At 36.7% G+C, this 18,143-nt stretch overlaps 2 protein-coding genes across 2 annotated transcripts; one reads left to right on the top strand and one right to left on the bottom strand.

Annotated features, from left to right (window-relative positions):
* The first annotated feature begins 479 nt into the window (after window positions 1-479).
* On the top strand, window positions 480-8,591 carry LOC135080553 (probable cytochrome P450 6a14). The gene is made up of 6 exons (XM_063975204.1): window positions 480-1,299; window positions 1,846-2,045; window positions 2,543-2,644; window positions 3,685-3,831; window positions 5,069-5,320; window positions 8,033-8,591. The coding sequence occupies exons 1-6, from the start codon at window positions 650-652 to the stop codon at window positions 8,206-8,208; spliced, it is 1,527 nt and encodes a 508-aa protein (XP_063831274.1). The 5' UTR covers window positions 480-649; the 3' UTR covers window positions 8,209-8,591.
* A 4,023-nt stretch (window positions 8,592-12,614) lies between these two features.
* On the bottom strand, window positions 12,615-17,066 carry LOC135080387 (uncharacterized). The gene is made up of 4 exons (XM_063975030.1): window positions 17,005-17,066; window positions 15,279-15,422; window positions 13,977-14,190; window positions 12,615-13,760 (listed from the first exon to the last, which is right to left on the bottom strand). The coding sequence occupies exons 1-4, from the start codon at window positions 17,043-17,045 to the stop codon at window positions 12,828-12,830; spliced, it is 1,332 nt and encodes a 443-aa protein (XP_063831100.1). The 5' UTR covers window positions 17,046-17,066; the 3' UTR covers window positions 12,615-12,827.
* Between the last annotated feature and the right edge of the window lie 1,077 nt (window positions 17,067-18,143).

The raw sequence follows: 18,143 nt of genomic DNA, 5'->3' as shown, positions 1-18,143 counted from the left end.
CCTGGTAATAAGATAATGATGATGAATTTATTTGTTTCGTATACCAGAAACGTCTATCTATGTATAATAATGAAATACATTAACATAATACCACATATTAGGACTAATAAGTTTAACACCATTATAGTTTGACTGGGACTGGTTCAACACAGTCGCGTCTCGTATATTTTCGAGGATAAATTTTGGCCAATTTGAAATTTAATATTAACGAAGTTCAAGTTAAGTAACATTTAGGTGTGTATTGAAATATACAACGATTTTATAATTTTGACGCGGTGCTTAATACTTCCTTAAATTAAATGCACTTATTGAGAAGCTTTCGGAAATTATGCGTTATTTTCGTATGTAGTATCATTAATATAATAATCCAGAGCTGGTTTTGTCGAAATTCATATAGGTATGTCGGCATTCACGTGTATTGTGACCTCAGGCTGATGTATTTTGAAATGTTGATTCCAGCGCAGGCGCAGGCACTCAACCTTCGGAGACTCAGTCGATGCTGTTGGCGTCGCGACCATTGCACGCAAAGCACTGGATTACTAAAATAATGGCCAAATTAGCTCTTCGATGTTTCCCAACTAAACGAGATATCTAAGTGACCATTAACAAACTAAGTGAAGTGTATTGTAATAATCATTAAGTAATAACTATGGCCGTGTTCGTAATATTGGCGGTCTGCGCTTTCTGCCTGACTTACATGTGGTACCAGTACCGCTTCACTTACTGGACCCGGCGGGGAGTGTTCAGCCCAAAGCCGGTGTTCCCGTTCGGTAACATAAAGGAAGTGGTTAAGAGGAAAGCACAGTTTTTTCAGCCGTACTGCGACACATACTTTAAGTACAAGCATTTACCGTACGTCGGTATGTACTGTTTCCACCGGCCGGTGTTGTGCGTGAACGATTTGGAGTTAGCAAAGCACATTCTGATTAAGGACTTTGAGTACTTTCAATCGCGGGGCACATTCTCCGGCGGAGTGGGCGACAGACTTGCCGGCAATCTTTTTAACATACATGGACCGGCGTGGAAGAAACTTCGCTTAAAAATGTCTGGGATGTTCACATCTGGTAAACTTAAGACTGTGTATCCGATGGTGGAAAAGATAGCGGATGATGCTAAAGATTATGCCGACTCCCTGCACACGAATGGAGAGTCGATCAACTTCTCAGAGTTGTACGGGAGATATGCAATGGAGATTATCGCAAACATCGGATTTGGCTTGGAATGCAACGGTTTCAAGTCTGCTAAATCCGAATTTTACGACAGAGGGCGTGAGTATTTTGATCCTCGAACATTATATTGGTGAGTAATCTTAAATTAATGTTTCTAGTTGTATATATCCTGAAATATCCATCAATCTAAACTCATTCATAAGTTAGTAGTAAGTATGCTGGACTTACTGTTTCTCCAGAAGATCGATTTTCTTTAAAACTAGGTAGGTATTCGCGCAGTATTTATTATTAAAAGATTAACAATTATCATAATAAATAACATTTAATTAACAATTATAGCTTTACGTACGAGTAATTTAATTAGAGTAAGTTCCGAAGAGTTTTAGATGAAGAGTGAAGATAGTTTTGATTTAAATGTCTCGATACTGTAAAAAAATGTAGAGTTGATTTTTATGTAAAATTTTTATTAAGTAGCATTAGAGGTGTTAAGAACATAGTTACCATGCCATGTTAACATTATTATTAAAACGGCACATTCATAAACAAATCAAATAAATTAAGAAAAACTTCAACGAAGATGGCTTTTGGAATCGATAAAATTCGCAGGTTGTACCTAACTCGATTTACAATAATTGAATAACGATTTCTGAAAGTAACAGAGTGAAAATTCCTACAGGACCATAATCCGCGCGTTCGCGTTCATAGCTCCGGACACTTTCGACAAACTCAAAATAAAGCGTATCAGTGATCGCATTGAGGGCTTCTTCTATGGCCTGGTGAAGCACACAGTGGAACACCGGCAGAAACACGATTACAAAAGGAACGACTTCCTGCAGACTTTGATTGAGTTGAGGAATCAAGCGGGGGTCGGAAAAGGTACACAGAACTATTTTCTTTAGGGGTCTAAAACACTGTTGGTATCAAAACGACGATGATTTTCGTAGTTCCATTGACTCTACACCAATTTAAAATCTTTAAATTAATCGATTGATAAGTCTGCTTTTACTACGAGTAGTGTGACGTAAAGCTTTCCAAATTAATTCAGTCACAAAAATTTCTACGAACATTGAATTGTAGGCCTTTTATGAAATTAAAATGTTAGTTTCTCAGTAAGTGAATCAAATTTGTATTCTTATAAGAAATAAAGTGTCTTTAACCATATTCACTAGAAGGCCGAGTGGCATAATCAAATATAGATTGCTAGAGAGTATCGATCCTTTTGGGGTCTTTTTCTATATTTTAAACTTAAATCTGCTTCTACAGGGCTAAGTTCCCGGCATAATATGTACGAATGTACCTCCTTAATTCAAAGTTAAGAGTGGTCAACAATTTTCACAATTAACGTTTTAATGATACGATGACGGTTATTGTAGATGGAGTCTCGGGCCCGCATGACTTCTCATTTTCCATGGATGACCTCGCAGCCAATACCATGTTGTACATGATTGCTGGATATGAAACTTCAGCCACCACAGGTATCTTAATAAACACTCCATTACAGAAACATTACGAATGAAATTAGTTACTACATTTCAATATTAATAACCCACTCTCTACACCCTACATTTGCCTAGCAAAAGCTTTTTAAGTCGTTTATTCATTACTGGTCTGGTTAGTAACTATCAAAAGTTACTAGTAGGTATACCTACACATTTTATCACAAGAACTTTAAAAAAACTAAACTTATACATACAACGTGTCCCAAAATTCAAGGATAAGCCGACGCCACAGAACGGACATAGTCATGACTACTTTAGGAAAAATAAGGAAAAAAATCTATCTCAATTATTTTTTTACTTACACAATAAATTATGAAATTCGACGAAAATTGACACCCCTTATGATATTTTACATTACCACGACCACAATTTTTAAAATATTCCTGTTTTTCTGTTTATATCGACAACTTAAGTAGTGCTGCTGTTCACCCCAACTCTTAAAACCCCCAGAATCCTTGCAGTTTTTACACAAAAGTTAATCAAAATATGTTATTTCCTTAAAATTTTGAACGATTTTTACTTTCACTCCACTTTGACTCATCGTTTTGTAAAAAAAAAGTATGAACACTACTGCGGCAAGTTTTTTATAAAGTTGACGCAACTATCCAAGATTCCAAAATGGTATAATACTCTAAGAAACCTAGTCGCAAAAAAGATATGCGTACCATTTTTACAAGCACTTCGCTTGTTAGTTAGTATGGGATAAATCTTGCAACTGAATTTAAAACCAGTTCTCCTTAACCAATTGAGCTAAAATTTGGTATACTTGTGTAAGTACGATGACAATGCAATATTATGGTACCATTGAGCTGGATGGAGTCTGGAGGTGGCCATAGGAACTCTTAACGAAACGGCGGAATTGCATCTAGTTTGGGTTCGTTGGACTTGTCTTTTAGAGCACTTTAGTGCTAGATGATGTCCAGGGTCTATTAGGAAATTGCATCTATAATAGTTTACTATTGTTTAATATCTTAATTTACTTTTTTGTTTTATATTCAATGATTTGTTCACGCCAGGTCAGTTTACTGCGTATCAATTGGCGTTGAACCCCGACATCCAGAACAAAGTGAGGGAGGAAATTGTCAGAGTCCTGGATAAATATGGCGGGAAATGTACCTATGAGGCACAGAATGAAATGGTATATTTCAACATGGTATTGGAAGGTGAGCCACATAATAATGAATAGGCTTGTTTCTATGTTAATAAAGAGCGAATTAAAGACCGAAGAGCTTTTTAAACATTATAATTATGGTAATGAGTTTTAGATAAATCCTACTAATATTATAAATGCGAAAGTTTGGATGTCTGGATGTTTGTTACTCTTTCACGCAAAAACTGCTGAATGGATTTTGATGAAACTTTACAGAATTATTGTTTATATCCCAGAATAATTAATTAATTATAAAACTTTATTGCACAATAAAATAGTACAAAAGGTGGACCTAATGCTATTTAAGCATTCTCAGCCAGTCGACCCCTGGGTTATGCAGAAAGCTGTGAGTGCGAAGGTAGAGGTAGAATGGATTTTGATGAAACTTTACAGAATTATTGTTTATATCCCAGAATAACATATAGTCGTTGATTTTCACGCGGGTGAAGCCGCGGGCAACAGCTAGTTTTAGATAAAATTAAGTTCTTAGGATTTTTGCATACGATGCTAAAATTATCTCACCTAGTGAGAGACTACGATGACAGCACTTATGTAACTTGTTTATAATGGAAAACACAATGGGTCCACTTGAGACATTAACGACTCATTCAATGCTAGCGTACCTAGACCTGACCTTACGGGGTCTTTGCCTCGTCTTATTCAAATGCATGAAAAGTGACAAAAATATATGCATCGGTTGTCAAGTCAAACTGTTACTCGTATCTCCTGTTTAAGTGTTTTGTTTTAATGGCTTCTTAAAAGCTAGTCGATAACTATACCCACGAAAATTATGGGGTAATTTGCATAAATTGCTAGTGTTTTTGATAGTATTATAGTCAAATTATATATATGTATAAAATATGTTTTGGTTAAACCCAATTAATCCAGGTTCGATTCCCGGTCGAAACAATAGACGTGTTGACACCACCAATCAATTGACGTACTTTTTAAAACTGTCAAAACGAAACTCTCCCATAGATTTTGTATGGCACTACAAGCAAGTGACGTCACTATTTTATCAACTCAAATAAACTACTTTTTACGTCGTAATTTACAGGTAATTTAAAATTAATTAAATTTTTAAGACCAGAATGAAGTGTCTTTTTAGAAATGTTGTGATTTTGAATTTTTGGGGAAGTGTCAAATTGTCTATTAAGAAAAAAAAAGCTTTCAAAAATACTCGTGTCCATTCGGCTAGCATAGTAACGCATAGTTTATACAAAATAATAAAACAAATAATTTCCTTCTAGAAACGATGCGAATGTACCCCTCCATGCGAGCCATCTTCAGGCGGTGCACCAAAGACTACCGGTTGCCGGGCACAGACCTGGTCATAGAGAAAGACACGCTGGTGTTCGTGCCATGCAACTCCATCCAGATGGACCCGGAGATATTCCCGGAGCCGCACAAGTACAATCCGGAGAGGTTCTCCCCGGAGAACAAAGCCAAATTACACCCTTGCCATTGGATGCCGTTTGGGGAGGGGCCCAGGAAGTGTTTGGGTATGTTTTGATTATTTACTTAGTCATAGTCATAATGTTTCAGGTGTTATGATGTCAGGACTCTGAATTTCAGGAGTGTTTTTAAAATTATTTGGTCATAACCTCCGTGGTCTAGAGGAGTCTCTCGAACCGGATCCGGAAAATGAACGCAGACCCAATTTTCAGATGGACATACATCATATGGCATACAAATTAAAATTTGTAAATATTTGTAAATATTTAGTCTATGTAGGTTCATTATTTGTAATTCTTAATTAAAAAACTTAATAGATTCAAGCCATTTTTTAAATTATAAATAGGACATAACGCAGAATTGTTGAAAGACGCCTACGAGGAATATGCGTTGTGGAAAACACTGAAATACCACGAGTCGCTATGTGGTCTTTCAGTGTTTTCCACAACGCATTGTAAGCGTTTTCATTAGAACCACTATTTTCACTCATACCATCTCGGTTACTTTCTTCTACCCAGTGGCGGCGTAGCATGGGTTGGCACCCGGGGCGATCACCTCATAAGTCCTAAGGCACCCCCTGATACCCCCCAGGATTTTGGGGTTACCTACCGATTCGAAGATTGAAAGAAAAGCGATCTAGCACTTCGTCGCGGTAAATTTTCCGCATAGTGTACTTGCGCCATTTGACGTAACTTATCCAATCTACATGCGTCATGTTATACAATAGTGTTTTGTATTATTTTGCACAGTACAACAAGTACCTATTTCAAATTATAGCATAATATATCTTTTGAGGCAGAGACAAATAATTCGTATATTAAACGCTTTATCAAAGCGTTACTACTCGTGCGTACAATTATTTGTTAATGGTTAAAGTAGGTACGCAATTGTCGATTTTTTCTTCAATATTCATTAGTAAGTATATAATTCGTTGAATACAATAGTCCATTATTCTTTTTTAACTTCATTTCAAGGACTTATATTTACGTGTAAAATGCTTCTTTTTATTTTTTTTTATTCGAAATAACTATTCAAAAACAGTTCATCCTAAGTTGTGTCAATTACTAAATGATCATCAGCATTATGAATCTTTATGGCGAAAAACGTTGTGCATTTCAATAAGTAACCCTTTATGCTTTTAAGATAGGTTTAGAAATTGGGTGATCTTTTTTCTACTCATTTCCTACATATTTCTTAAAAAATATTAATTGAATATTGATGTTTAAATTTTTTCAATATTGATTGAGACCTAAGCTAGATTTTAAAATGCAAATTCCTAATTTGAGGTTTAATTTGAGTGTCACTTCAGCTGGCCGGTTTTTTTTTTTTTTTTTTTTTTTTTTTTTTTTTTTATTATGGCTATGCTATGCCTCTTGCCAGTGTCGAGTTAAAAACGGGGAAACGGGAATTAAAAGGAAAAATGCCTACTTTCGGAATTTGGAAAGGAATTAATGATCAGGAAAATGAGGAATATACAGGAGATATTTATATAATATACATACGTTTATACAAAAATCAAAGCTTTATATTATTTACAAGCTGGCCGGTTACCGCATAGTAGAAATACGAAGAAACTTCGTGGAAATTAAAACATTAATTCTCTGACAGCTAAAGATCTTTTTGCTGCCATACCGAATGCACCTCTGGGTTATTTACCTGGCAGGAAACAATTACTGTTATTCGTCTTAATTATTATCGGAGTATCACGGAAGTCTCGTATCTCTTCCTTGAACTGAAGCGACTCGCGTTCGAAACCAATCATGCGGTGGCCTTCACCTAGGCACCATTAAGAGAGGCATCTTGACTGAGACCTTCACCTAGCTGGTGGTGCAATTGTTTTGCAATTATACGCACATTAGGAATGTTTCTGTTAGACAAAAATGTTCTGTGCGTCTCATACTTTAGGTTCATTTTGGTAGCGAATTTGTGATTGGTTTGTTATAGTAGTACCTACATATTAAAGCGTACCGCATGTTTACTACCCCACATCACGGAGAATGTTTATGGGAAACTTGTGACGTGAAATATTAATTAGTTAGAAATATTTTTCACTTCTTTGTAGACATTACCCCTACATTCAGACATACTTGACACATTTATGCTGTTGATATTTATTGTAAATTAATGTTAGTATCGTAAAAGAATTATTTACTTTGTAACTCATCAAAGACAACAACTTCGATCATTTACGAGTTAGATACTAAAGTTAGTACACTGTTAGATCATATTAAACCCATATGGGTTTACCGTTTATCAAATGTTTGTCAGTTCAACAAGATAAACCTCATAGCTCATTATCGAACTTCTAATGATTGTTGGCTGTAGCAATTTTAATCGACCGACACACTTAACAGTAGAAGTTACGATGGATTTTAGTGATGCTGAATTCAGCAAGTAACAATAGTACAAGTTTAAAAAAGCTTAGCAAACTTAATTTGGAAAACTTTACTTCTTATGGTCCTATCAAGTTATGAAACTGTTTTTCTGGTCCATAAACTGTTTAAGAAATTACTTATGCCCTGTTCACACGTACCGAGCAAACGGGCGAGACAGTGCTCTCGGCCGAGTACTCGGTACGTGTGATCAAGGCTTAAGGGTCTAACAGTGTCGTTATGTGCATCTGGACTGAGGGAACATAAGAATACCATGCCATAGGAACTACTTACAATCTTTGTTATATTTCCATATTCAACATCTGTCACTGTATAAGTTGATATGTATGAGGGATTGAAAATTAAAAGAAAAACCTTTGATTGCAGGCGTCCGCCAAGGGTACATACAGTCAAAGATGGCTCTAGTGAAAATTCTGCCAAAGTACGAGCTGGTCCTCGACGAGAGGACCCTGGTGCCCATGAGGATCAAGACCACCAGCCTGGTGCCGCAAGCAGAGGGGGACGTGTGGATCAAGCTAAGGAAACTCCCGCAAAAAACATAGCTCCTAATATAGTTTCCTATTTCTTAATATTGCCAGTGCTTCTGTGGTTCTGGGAGTCTATTGGGCAATATAGTTTGGATATATCGGCTTTTTTAATCTCTCTTAGCATCTCGGGATAAGTGAGAAAGGTGGATAGAGTCGACTATATCTGTATTGTTTTGCAGTGTAGAGTTCCAGTTCCATAACAATTATTGTGTTAGTTAAAAGGGAACGGAAAATTAATAGCTTTGGATTGAATTGTGAAGCGACGCTATATTACGTTATTAGTAGGATAAATATTTATTATACAGATTTTAGCAGTCCATTCAAATCCAAACAAAAATAGCATTAATTGTCTGTTTTATAAGATATAGGTTTAGTAGGTATTTAAATGGTGTACTAAGTTTACGTTATTTTGTGATTGTTTGAAAATAAATAATAACATTATTATTTGTGTTTATTTCTAACTTGATGAAAAATTATAAACATACACACTACATTCATTATCATAAATTTTTCATGAATATTGCTTGACATTTTCAAAAACTTTTGCAATTTTTGTAATATTATTTATGTGGGTCATTCCACAAAAATGTGTCAACTCTTAGTCCCCGCCACATTTCACTTGGTATATTAAATAATATTGTATTCCAAAATTGTTAAGTAACAGCTCGAAATGTGTTTTATTCATTAACCATATATATTTTTAAGAACTATTTTTATAACATCTTAAATCCCTTAAAAATTACCCAAAACGTCATTCCCTAGGCATGTCCGTACTCCGAAAGTTTGTGTTTCGGCACCCATATTTTTAGAAACATCTACTTAATCCTTTGTTTTAATTGAGGAATTATCTATTTAATTCACGTTACACCAATTCTATTAATATTTTGCGGTTTCAATAAACAATAAATTGATTTTCTTAAGTTGAAAAAATGTCCACAATTTTTATCGTCATTCCCTCGCCACGCAACTGATTTTATAATTTTGCGCTTTAATATGTATGTAGAGTGAATGACATTTAGTTGAGTTTAAAGTACGATACGAAGTTATCCTCAGACCATACTCGCTTTGCGGTAGCCGTTTTTTGAATTAGTGCAAACGCGCCAGTTGTTGCGGAAACATAATGTTGATCCAGTCACTACGTCAGTCCCTAGTTGAGTAGCTTTATTGATTATAATAGGAAATTGTATATAATTTAATAGTATTTATGAGTGGTTTTTCGGCCATTTTCGGCACATTGTATTAAACATCTTATAATATAAAGTTAATCTGCATTTGTGTTAAGTTTTACTCCAAATCGTCAGTCCCTAGTCGTCAGGCCCTAGCTTTTAATGGTGCAAGGGGCAAACGTATATAGTAGGGAATGACGTTTATTATAAAGTAATAATAACAAAACAACTATAACATGTTATATTAACTTATCTATAATTATTAGGGTTATAAGTTTTATACTTTATTAAAACTCAAAGGAGTAATGTAGTATGAAGAAATAGAAAATTATGATTTCTCCTAAAATAAAGCATAAAGTGACTGGCCCTTTTAGATATTAAATAATTAATAAATGAACTATAATTTAGACTAATAAAGTATTCAAAAGCATCTTAAAAAAGTTTGGGACAAAATGACGTCGAAAATATACAGATTTTTGTGGAATGACCCATGTATATTCGTTTTATGCGAATATTTCTTGGTATTTTCAAAAACTTTTGCAATTTCAATATTATCAAGTTAGCATAAAGATGTGCCAAGTTCGATCTCGTAATCTGTATGTGATGCAATTCGCTAGAGCTCCGTTAGCACAATATGAGGACAAGGTCAGGCCGGTGCAGCACATGGTTATTCCTACGTATAGGCGGTAGGTGGCCGAATCCATAGTCAAATAATTTGTTTAATTAAAATTAATAATGCAAACGTTATTCCTTGATGTTTGTTTGCTACTCAGTTTAAGCCACTGAACCAATTTTGATGAATTTTGCTAGTTGTGAAGGACTGTGAATATTGCTAGCACCAAGAAGGGGTGAAAATGATTAATGTTCTTACACCTTGAGCGGGTGAAATACGAGATAACAATACCCATTAATTTTATCGATAGGTATGTAAATTTTATTGATATAATGCTTTTGTACAAAAAGTATCATCGGGATAGGCATACGTGCGACTCTATCGCACTTCTGAAATATTAAAAACTTGCCGGTGAAGTCGAAGGAAGAAGCTAGTTACTTACTGTAAGCACAGCTGTAAGTTGCAAATGCTTCGAAGAAGAATGGTATTATGAATAAGTTAATAGTTCTTATTGAATCAGCCATAAGAATTGTAAAGAAAGATATTAATTTTACATTTTTAACTACTGTCATAAACACTTTCTGGAATTATTCTTGGATAACATCCGTTTTATATCGAAGTACAAATCAAAGGCACTGTAATACAGTACAATAATTTTGTTATTACATATCACTATGCATGAAAGTAATAGCATTTAAGGTCAATATTACAGTTAAATAGTAAACCATTCTAGTATTGCGACATTCAATTCATTAATTAAATGGCCAAATAGGTAATGTAGAAAAATCTACTCTACTTTTGCAACACGTCCGGTTGACTTTATAACACAGTGTGTATTTTTATGGATGATACCAAAGAGATGCGTTACCATAACAAATAGTATCAAGTACACAGAGTTAGGCTGAGTTGCACCACCTAACTTTAACGGTAACTATGACGATAACCGGTGCTTTTTATATGGAGTTTGACAGATTTCTGACGTTTGTTACAGTCAAAGTAAGATGGTGCAACCCAGCCTTAGTGTCCTTGAAACCACTCCTTCGGTTGAGAAACTAAGCCAAGTTCACGTTCATCTTGGTGATGTGTTCGGTAACGTTACGTAATGTAAGGCAGCGGTCGGCAACACGTGGGCGTCTTAATTGCGGTCTAAGAATGCTTTGTTAACAAAATACATGCATTTATTAATAAGTTAATATCACAAGTGAGGCCCCCGCCTTTAGTTTATTTTGCGACCGTGTGACCGCCTGCCAAAAGGTTGCCGACCGCAGCTCTATTATGTTGCGGTAGGTTTGCGATTTAAATTGCATACCACTGTAACCACCTGTATAGCACAGGTCAAGTAGCCTTCAACTTTTGAGTGAAACAGGTTTTATAGATATTATAATTTATTGTAAATTAAATTATTAGCCACAAAGTCGTATGGAGATAGTAATTGTCTTCACACATCAGCGTTAAAAATTAATACGTTTACATTGCTATAGTCATGTTGTTGTCCTAAGGGGGCGTCCATAAATTACGTGAGACTTTTAGGGGGGGGGGGAGGGGGTCAACGAAAACCTCACTAAATCTCACGTGGGGGAGAGGGGGGGTCTCGGAAAATATGACGTAATTTATCCCGCAAGAAATAGAGTAAAATTGCCAGAAAACTGGTTTATTGAAGTAAAAAAAAAAGATTTTTTTTTATGATGATAATGACAATTTATTCTAAACTCTCTAATCAAATTAAACTAAAAATGCCTCCATCTGCATTTGTGAACACTAAAGATGCAGAATAAATGTCGAAATTAAGAAAATTCGAAATTAAAAAAAAACGTCATCGGCATCGCTCTGTTGCGTAAAAAATTGGCCAAGTGCGTGTCATGCCACGCGCAGTGTAGGGTTCCGTAGTTGTCTGTCGTTACCACAATATATTTCAGAAGCAAGCAATTACTTCATCTAAAGTCACTTTTCATATTTTCTTCTAAATTGTATAATACATGAGTCAAATGACTATTACTCTTAAACTAAGTAATGTATCTTAACCGTTATAGTTTTCCTTGAAAAAAATCATCCCCACTTTACATGCAGGGGAGCTAACCTACATTTTTTTTGCCAATAGTTTCCAAGCGAAACCTCGGACGGACAGACAGACATATCGAAACTATAAGGGTTCCTTGTCAGGACTACGGAACCCTAAAAAATGTCATTACATACGTATGAAAATAAGTATTATGTATTCGTAGTTAAAGTAACCAATAGTCAAATTTGACAGATGTTAAATGACAAGTGGTTAAATAACAGAAAAATTTTTTTTATATTAATGTTTAACTTGACTTTCAGTACATTTTTTAACTATTAGTTTACATTTTATTAATATTTAACCATTAGTAGCAAAATTTAACAATTAGTTATTTTATCTATGAATCAAAAAACTGGTCCTAGGTTGAAGCAATTGCTTGTCTTACTAAACGACGGGAAGCTACGGAACCCTGCACTGCGCGTGGCACGACACTGGGTTACTGATTTTTTTTCATATAAATCTAATAGACTCGGAGCATAGACAGACATTGCAAAATAGGCATTTTATTAAATATCACGTGAGATTAGGGGGGTGGGGGAGGGGGTCAGGCAAAATCTCACCAAATCTCACCAAGGGGGGGGGGGGGGTTGGGGTTGAAAAATGGCCAAAATTGTCTCACGTAATTTATGGACGCCCCCTAATTAGCTAGTATACTACACGCTATGCCTATATCATATATGGCTGCAGGACTCCAACTTAATAATTGAATTGAATTTCATAAACATCTCATCATCTAATTGGACAATGAATCTCTAGATTAGTGATAAAAATAAAATAAAAATATCTATTAATAGCATCAGTCTTGTTTCTCTTTCTTTTTTGAGGTCTGTGTCTCTTTCTCTGAGTCCTGAACCGTCTCCGTCGATTCGTCGACGTTTTGAGGCTCCGTGATCTGTACTTTTTGAGAAGCAGTTCTCTTTTTCGACTTATCAGTTTGAACGGAAACATTTTTCAAATTAGACTTTTTTGCGACTTTGGATGCATCATCGTCGGATTCACTCGATGCACTGCGTCCAACGCCAATGCTTTGTTTTTTAGCTTCAATAATATCTTTCATCTCCTCAGTTATGTTTAGTGTAGATTCATATAATGGGCTAAGCTTTTTGTGAGCCGACGTCGGTCTTGATGAAGACGGGGGAATCGGGAGCTCACGAAGTTGTTCATCAAGTTTCTCTTGCAAGAAGCGCCGTATCTCTTGCGCAGTTTTTTCAGCTTCTATAGGATCTGCTAAGTTGAATGGTGTTTCAGCACCAGATACTTGAGCAGATGAGCTTCTAAGAGATATTTTTTCCTGTCCCTTTTGTCGAACAATAGCCAGTACCTCACTTTCTCTTTCTAAAGAGGTTCCAGAGGTGCTTGTTAAAGTTGAAGAAGTATTCGTGTCTGCCAGGATTATGTTTTGTACTAGATCGTAAACCATTTTCACAATGAAATGCTTGTCTTCTGGTACTTTTTCGTAGGCCGCTTTTTGATCGATTTTCTGACTTTCTTCGGGAACTAAAGAGTGCTCTGAATGTACTTCTGAAAATTTTGATATGTAAAGAACATCAGTTTTATTTTCAAAGAGTATTTCGACGTCTTCTTCTAGCGTAGGCTCAGTTTGAGTGCTGATCTTGTGTTTAAATTGAACTCTGCCGGTGGGATGCATAGCCATGGAAGTTTCAGAATCTCTTTCATCGTTGATCCAGACTTCAGGCGATACTGTACGTATCTGTGTTTCATGATGTTCCTGTGAAATGTTATGAAAACCATAATTTTAGGTTTCATGGGGAATACCTTGATATCACTTATCAAGTAGATAGTTTTGACTGTTTAATTTCTTGATGATGACCGCGAATGTGGCAAATAGCTGCTAAGACTTACCTACGTTGGGAGAGGTGAAACACGTACTTACACAGCACGTGGTGAAACGACATAGGCTGATGATGATACTTAGTGGACTTACCAGCATTTTGTCGATATCCCCGACCAGGTCGACGTTAATGCGCACCAGCTGGAAGTCCACAGCCAGGGCCACCCGCGCCAGGGTGAGCAGGGCTGACAGGAGCCAGCAGATGGTGTGGAGCCAGGCCGTGAGGATCGTGAGCCTGATGGCTTGATACACGCCGCGGATGCGACGCTCGTAAGCCAACGTTGCCACATTCACAGTGTAAGTGCAGCTGCCAATTAATAGTGAAATTCTTAGCCTAGGTGCAGACCACCAACTTTTTGTCGGCCGATAGTTGGGTCGGGCTGTTAATCAGTATGGACATGTAAGTTGCAGGTGCACACATTACATCGGCCGATTCTTCATACAAATTCAAATTGGGCCCAACTTTCGTCTGACTAAAAGTCTCTAGTCTGCGGGGAGTCTTAACGTGAGAGATGACTTGATCTCAAAGGTTGATAAAAGTCGTTTAGCTTCAAGTAAATTGGAAAGCACAATAATTGAAAGGTTATCATATCAGTGATAAATCAGTGTATAGTATGTTTATTACCGCTCTTTGATGTTCCGACGCTCAGAGCCTACCATACCATAATAAACCGGTCTGAATTTTATTATCAAAAACACCTGTTGAGATTTATGTCAATTAACTTATTCCACTAGTATCCACGCGTTTCGAGTGTGCTCGATGGATCAAGAGAGATTCTCGTCGTCAAGTAATGAACTTCACGCTGCTTTTGCGCAACCCAAGTTGATGGCCGGCGCGTACGCAGCGACATTCACGTCCGGCCGACTTGCTTATCAACACAAGGTCACTATCAACTGTTATTAGCTGGAGGGGCCGAAATGAGATGCAAACGGCTTTTTCCACGATCGTTAATCTTTTAATCGGTTTGGTCACGTGTAGTGATCAGTGAGAAATTGATGGATTATGGATGTTGTTGTTGACAATTTAGGGTTAAATTAAGAATTAACATTGTCATATTAGGAACTATCCTAGAAGAGCAGCAGAATAGTAAGTATTTTATTTAGTTGCTAGGTCAACTGTTACCTACACTGAGGCGATCTTGGCGATAAATGAATAATTTTACCGCTTAAAAATAACAAAATGAATTTCCTCATTCGAGTATTACAGGTCTTTGGGGTAAAGTTTATGATAATTTGAGGTGTCATTTAGTGTGCTGTCGACTAGGCGACTGTACAAAACACCGAAACAGCTTAAACCATAGCATGAAATAGGTTAATTTCAGGTTGACTACGTGCACGAATACCTACCTGCCAAAAGTAAAAAGCTAATAGTAAAATGACCTAGGTAAAACGTACGTGGAACTGCCCGTGATCTCGCCAAGCTTGATGCAGAGCTCGTTTAAGCCGTAGTGGGTGACAGAGGAGGAGTAGGTGCACAGCCCGCCCATCGCCAGGGAGAAGATGAACACCGGCGGGAGAACCCTCCACGGACGCTGAAGCCTGGGCAAGAAAAATAATCCATACTGATATTATAAATGTGATGGAAAACTGCCTTTTTTTTTCGACTGGAAAATACATTGAGTTGCATACAATGGCTCGGGGGGCCCATTGGGTTATGTGGGGCACTCCCTGCTAGAATAGCAGGGCCTACCCACTAAAAACCAGTCGGGTTCCTCTGGTCGCGCTTAGTGGGGCACACCGCGAGTCAAACGAATTGTTCGGGTGCGTTACGGCCACGCTACAGCCGCAGCCTCATCCTTATGGCGTTTTACCTTTTTACGCTTGACATGGAGATGTTTGAGATACATACAAATCTGTTTTTTGGTGATCAGTTCATATAATCCTTTCCCTGAGTTTTCTGTTCACTGTGAGTTATTGCTTCACAGAAAACTCTGGAAACTTTACAGAAACTGAAAACTAAGTTACTTATTCCGGGGTTCGTATCCCGGCTAGGCTATTTACTTAAAAAAATGGAATTGGCACCTAGTGTAGTTATTTTATCTAAAACGCCCCCGAGACCTTTTCAGACTTTTTCGCTTATCTTAAGACATGGTTTTAGATTTGACTGGCCAAATATTACAAGTATGTACCTAAATATCTTTATGCTTATCGTAAGCTCTTTATCTTTTTCATTGTGCATTGACAAGTGTGGTACGGGGACGAACAACACAATAAAATTTATGGACTGTTTATTTTGAGGGAATAACCACAACAATCTGCAATCTTTACGACCAAGAATACAAATGTACATATTGTAACATTTAGCGGTATTTCGCCTTTCATTTCCTTTGAGACAACTCATTTCACGTTATATCAAGGAAGAGTTGCAAAAAGTGAAAAGTTCACTTGGTTTAAAACCTTTATTTTGACCTTTGTAATTTATTACCATTTAACATCCTTATAAGTTCTTGAATTCCATCATCACGTCATTAAATATATCCGTTTATGCAGTTATTAAATGCGACAGTCGATCTGTTCTGCGGGATAATTTATTGATACACGTTTTGAGGTTCATTATACAAGAAATAATGCTTGGTCATTTTGTTGCATCGCGCATTGTGGATATTTAGTCACATTTATTATTATCATAGAGGCGGGCAGCTTCAGCTTAAGATAAAGTAATTATTTTATGATAATTCTTTAATTAAGAATCCCTCACCTAAAATTATCTGAAAATGATGGTGCTGCGTTTTACAATAGGCTGCTGACTCTGACACCAGGCTGACATAGTTTTTCAATAGTAGTAAAAAGTAGGCAATGTAAAAAGGAAGGATCGTCCAATCTAGAAATCTCACGCCAGTTCAAAGCGTTTCAAACGTTAGTACCTACGTTTGAAAAGCTTTGAACTGGCGTGAAAATACTACTGATGAGTAAGTAAATGCTGCTAGCGAATTCGTACCTACGCGTGGATCCCGTTTTACCCCCTTAGGGGTTGAATTTTGCAAAATCCTGTCTTAGTGTTAGTACCTACGTTCTAAAAGGAACCTCCATGCAAAATTTGAGACTTAACACTTGTAGTTTCTGAGATTTCTTGATGAGTGAGTCAGTCAGTGAACTTTCGCTTTTATAGATATAGATGTACCCTGTAAGAGTCCTGCTGCCGGTGGAGCACATGAGGAACATGGTGGTCCACACCAGCCCGAAGATGCCGGACACGAGCGGCACGTAGGTCGGCAGGTAGCACGCGCTCTTCTCCACCCACTGGGTGCCCACGAAGTCAACTGGCAGCACTAGGGGGATAACAATGACGTCAATATAAAGTCCGAAAATCATACGTGAGTGTATAATTCATCGTCATTAATTCACTTAAGTACACATTACATGCAAGGTGGAGTGATTATAATGCAGGCCATTCATTTCCTGCAATCTATCTGCACTTCATAATTATCGAAAAATGTAAGCTTAAAGCTTTGTTTGTTTCATGAGGGCAGTGGCGTAGCGTGGCTTTTCGCCGCGGAAATCCGCCGCCCTTTATTTTAATTATAAATATTTTATTAAAGTTTAAATATTATATTGAATGGAATTCAGGTACACTATTCACCTTATTTGTTGAAAGTCAAAATAAACTACCACGCACTGCTTCAGAAGGAAAATACATTAAAGAGAAGCAATAGGCTAGTTTCCTAAAAAAAATTTTTTTAGTCCGTCATGTTTAATATCAAAAAATATTGGACACATATATTTTTATTTGTCAATCTAACAAATAATTACATAGTTATGGTGCGTTGAAGTTTCGCACGACGTCACAACGTGCGGGACTTTTATGCACGCATTGACGTCACGGGCCTCTTCTTTTGAACTTTGGCGCGCTTTATCTCTTTAAATTTTCATTAGTTTGAAAAAGTCAAAAATACGTGTAGAGTATTTTTTGATAAGTTAACTGACGGACTAATTAAAACTCTTGCTTTTTGACCCAGGAAACATCCCTATTGCTTGAAACCCACAGGAAGTTTGATTTCCTTAAATAGCTCAGCTTTATTATGTAACACTAGGTGTATAACAATAAACAATAATAACAAGTATTAAAGTATTTATTTGTCAATTGAGAGTAAATATTATCTTAAATTATTGTATAGTGCTCATTGAACTATAATAATGAACTTGCTATCTTGGCCTTGTATCGATCACCATCATACAAAAACACTGACAACTTCTGCGATAGCCTAGATCTCTGTTTATCATCCCTGGCGTCTGTAAAATCTGTGGTTTTAGTCGGTGATA

This window comes from Ostrinia nubilalis, chromosome 18, assembly GCF_963855985.1.
Source record: "Ostrinia nubilalis chromosome 18, ilOstNubi1.1, whole genome shotgun sequence".
Classification (NCBI taxonomy): domain Eukaryota; kingdom Metazoa; phylum Arthropoda; class Insecta; order Lepidoptera; family Crambidae; genus Ostrinia; species Ostrinia nubilalis.
This window is presented reverse-complemented; position numbering and strand designations above follow the sequence as displayed.

What these genes read in the sequence shown, in the direction of transcription:
- LOC135080553 (XM_063975204.1), top strand. Translation starts at nt 650, where the DNA reads ATGGCCGTGTTCGTAATATTGGCGGTCTGCGCTTTCTGCCTGACTTAC. An exon ending in TGAAACTTCAGCCACCACAG is followed by an intron (nt 2,645 to 3,684) that starts GTATCTTAATAA and finishes TGTTCACGCCAG; the next exon opens with GTCAGTTTACTGCGTATCAA. An exon ending in GGGGCCCAGGAAGTGTTTGG is followed by an intron (nt 5,321 to 8,032) that starts GTATGTTTTGAT and finishes CTTTGATTGCAG; the next exon opens with GCGTCCGCCAAGGGTACATA.
- LOC135080387 (XM_063975030.1), bottom strand. Translation starts at nt 17,045, where the DNA reads ATGTTCCTCATGTGCTCCACCGGCAGCAGGACTCTTACAGG. An exon ending in GAGATCACGGGCAGTTCCAC is followed by an intron (nt 14,191 to 15,278) that starts GTACGTTTTACC and finishes ATTAATTGGCAG; the next exon opens with CTGCACTTACACTGTGAATG. An exon ending in GGGATATCGACAAAATGCTG is followed by an intron (nt 13,761 to 13,976) that starts GTAAGTCCACTA and finishes AACATTTCACAG; the next exon opens with GAACATCATGAAACACAGAT.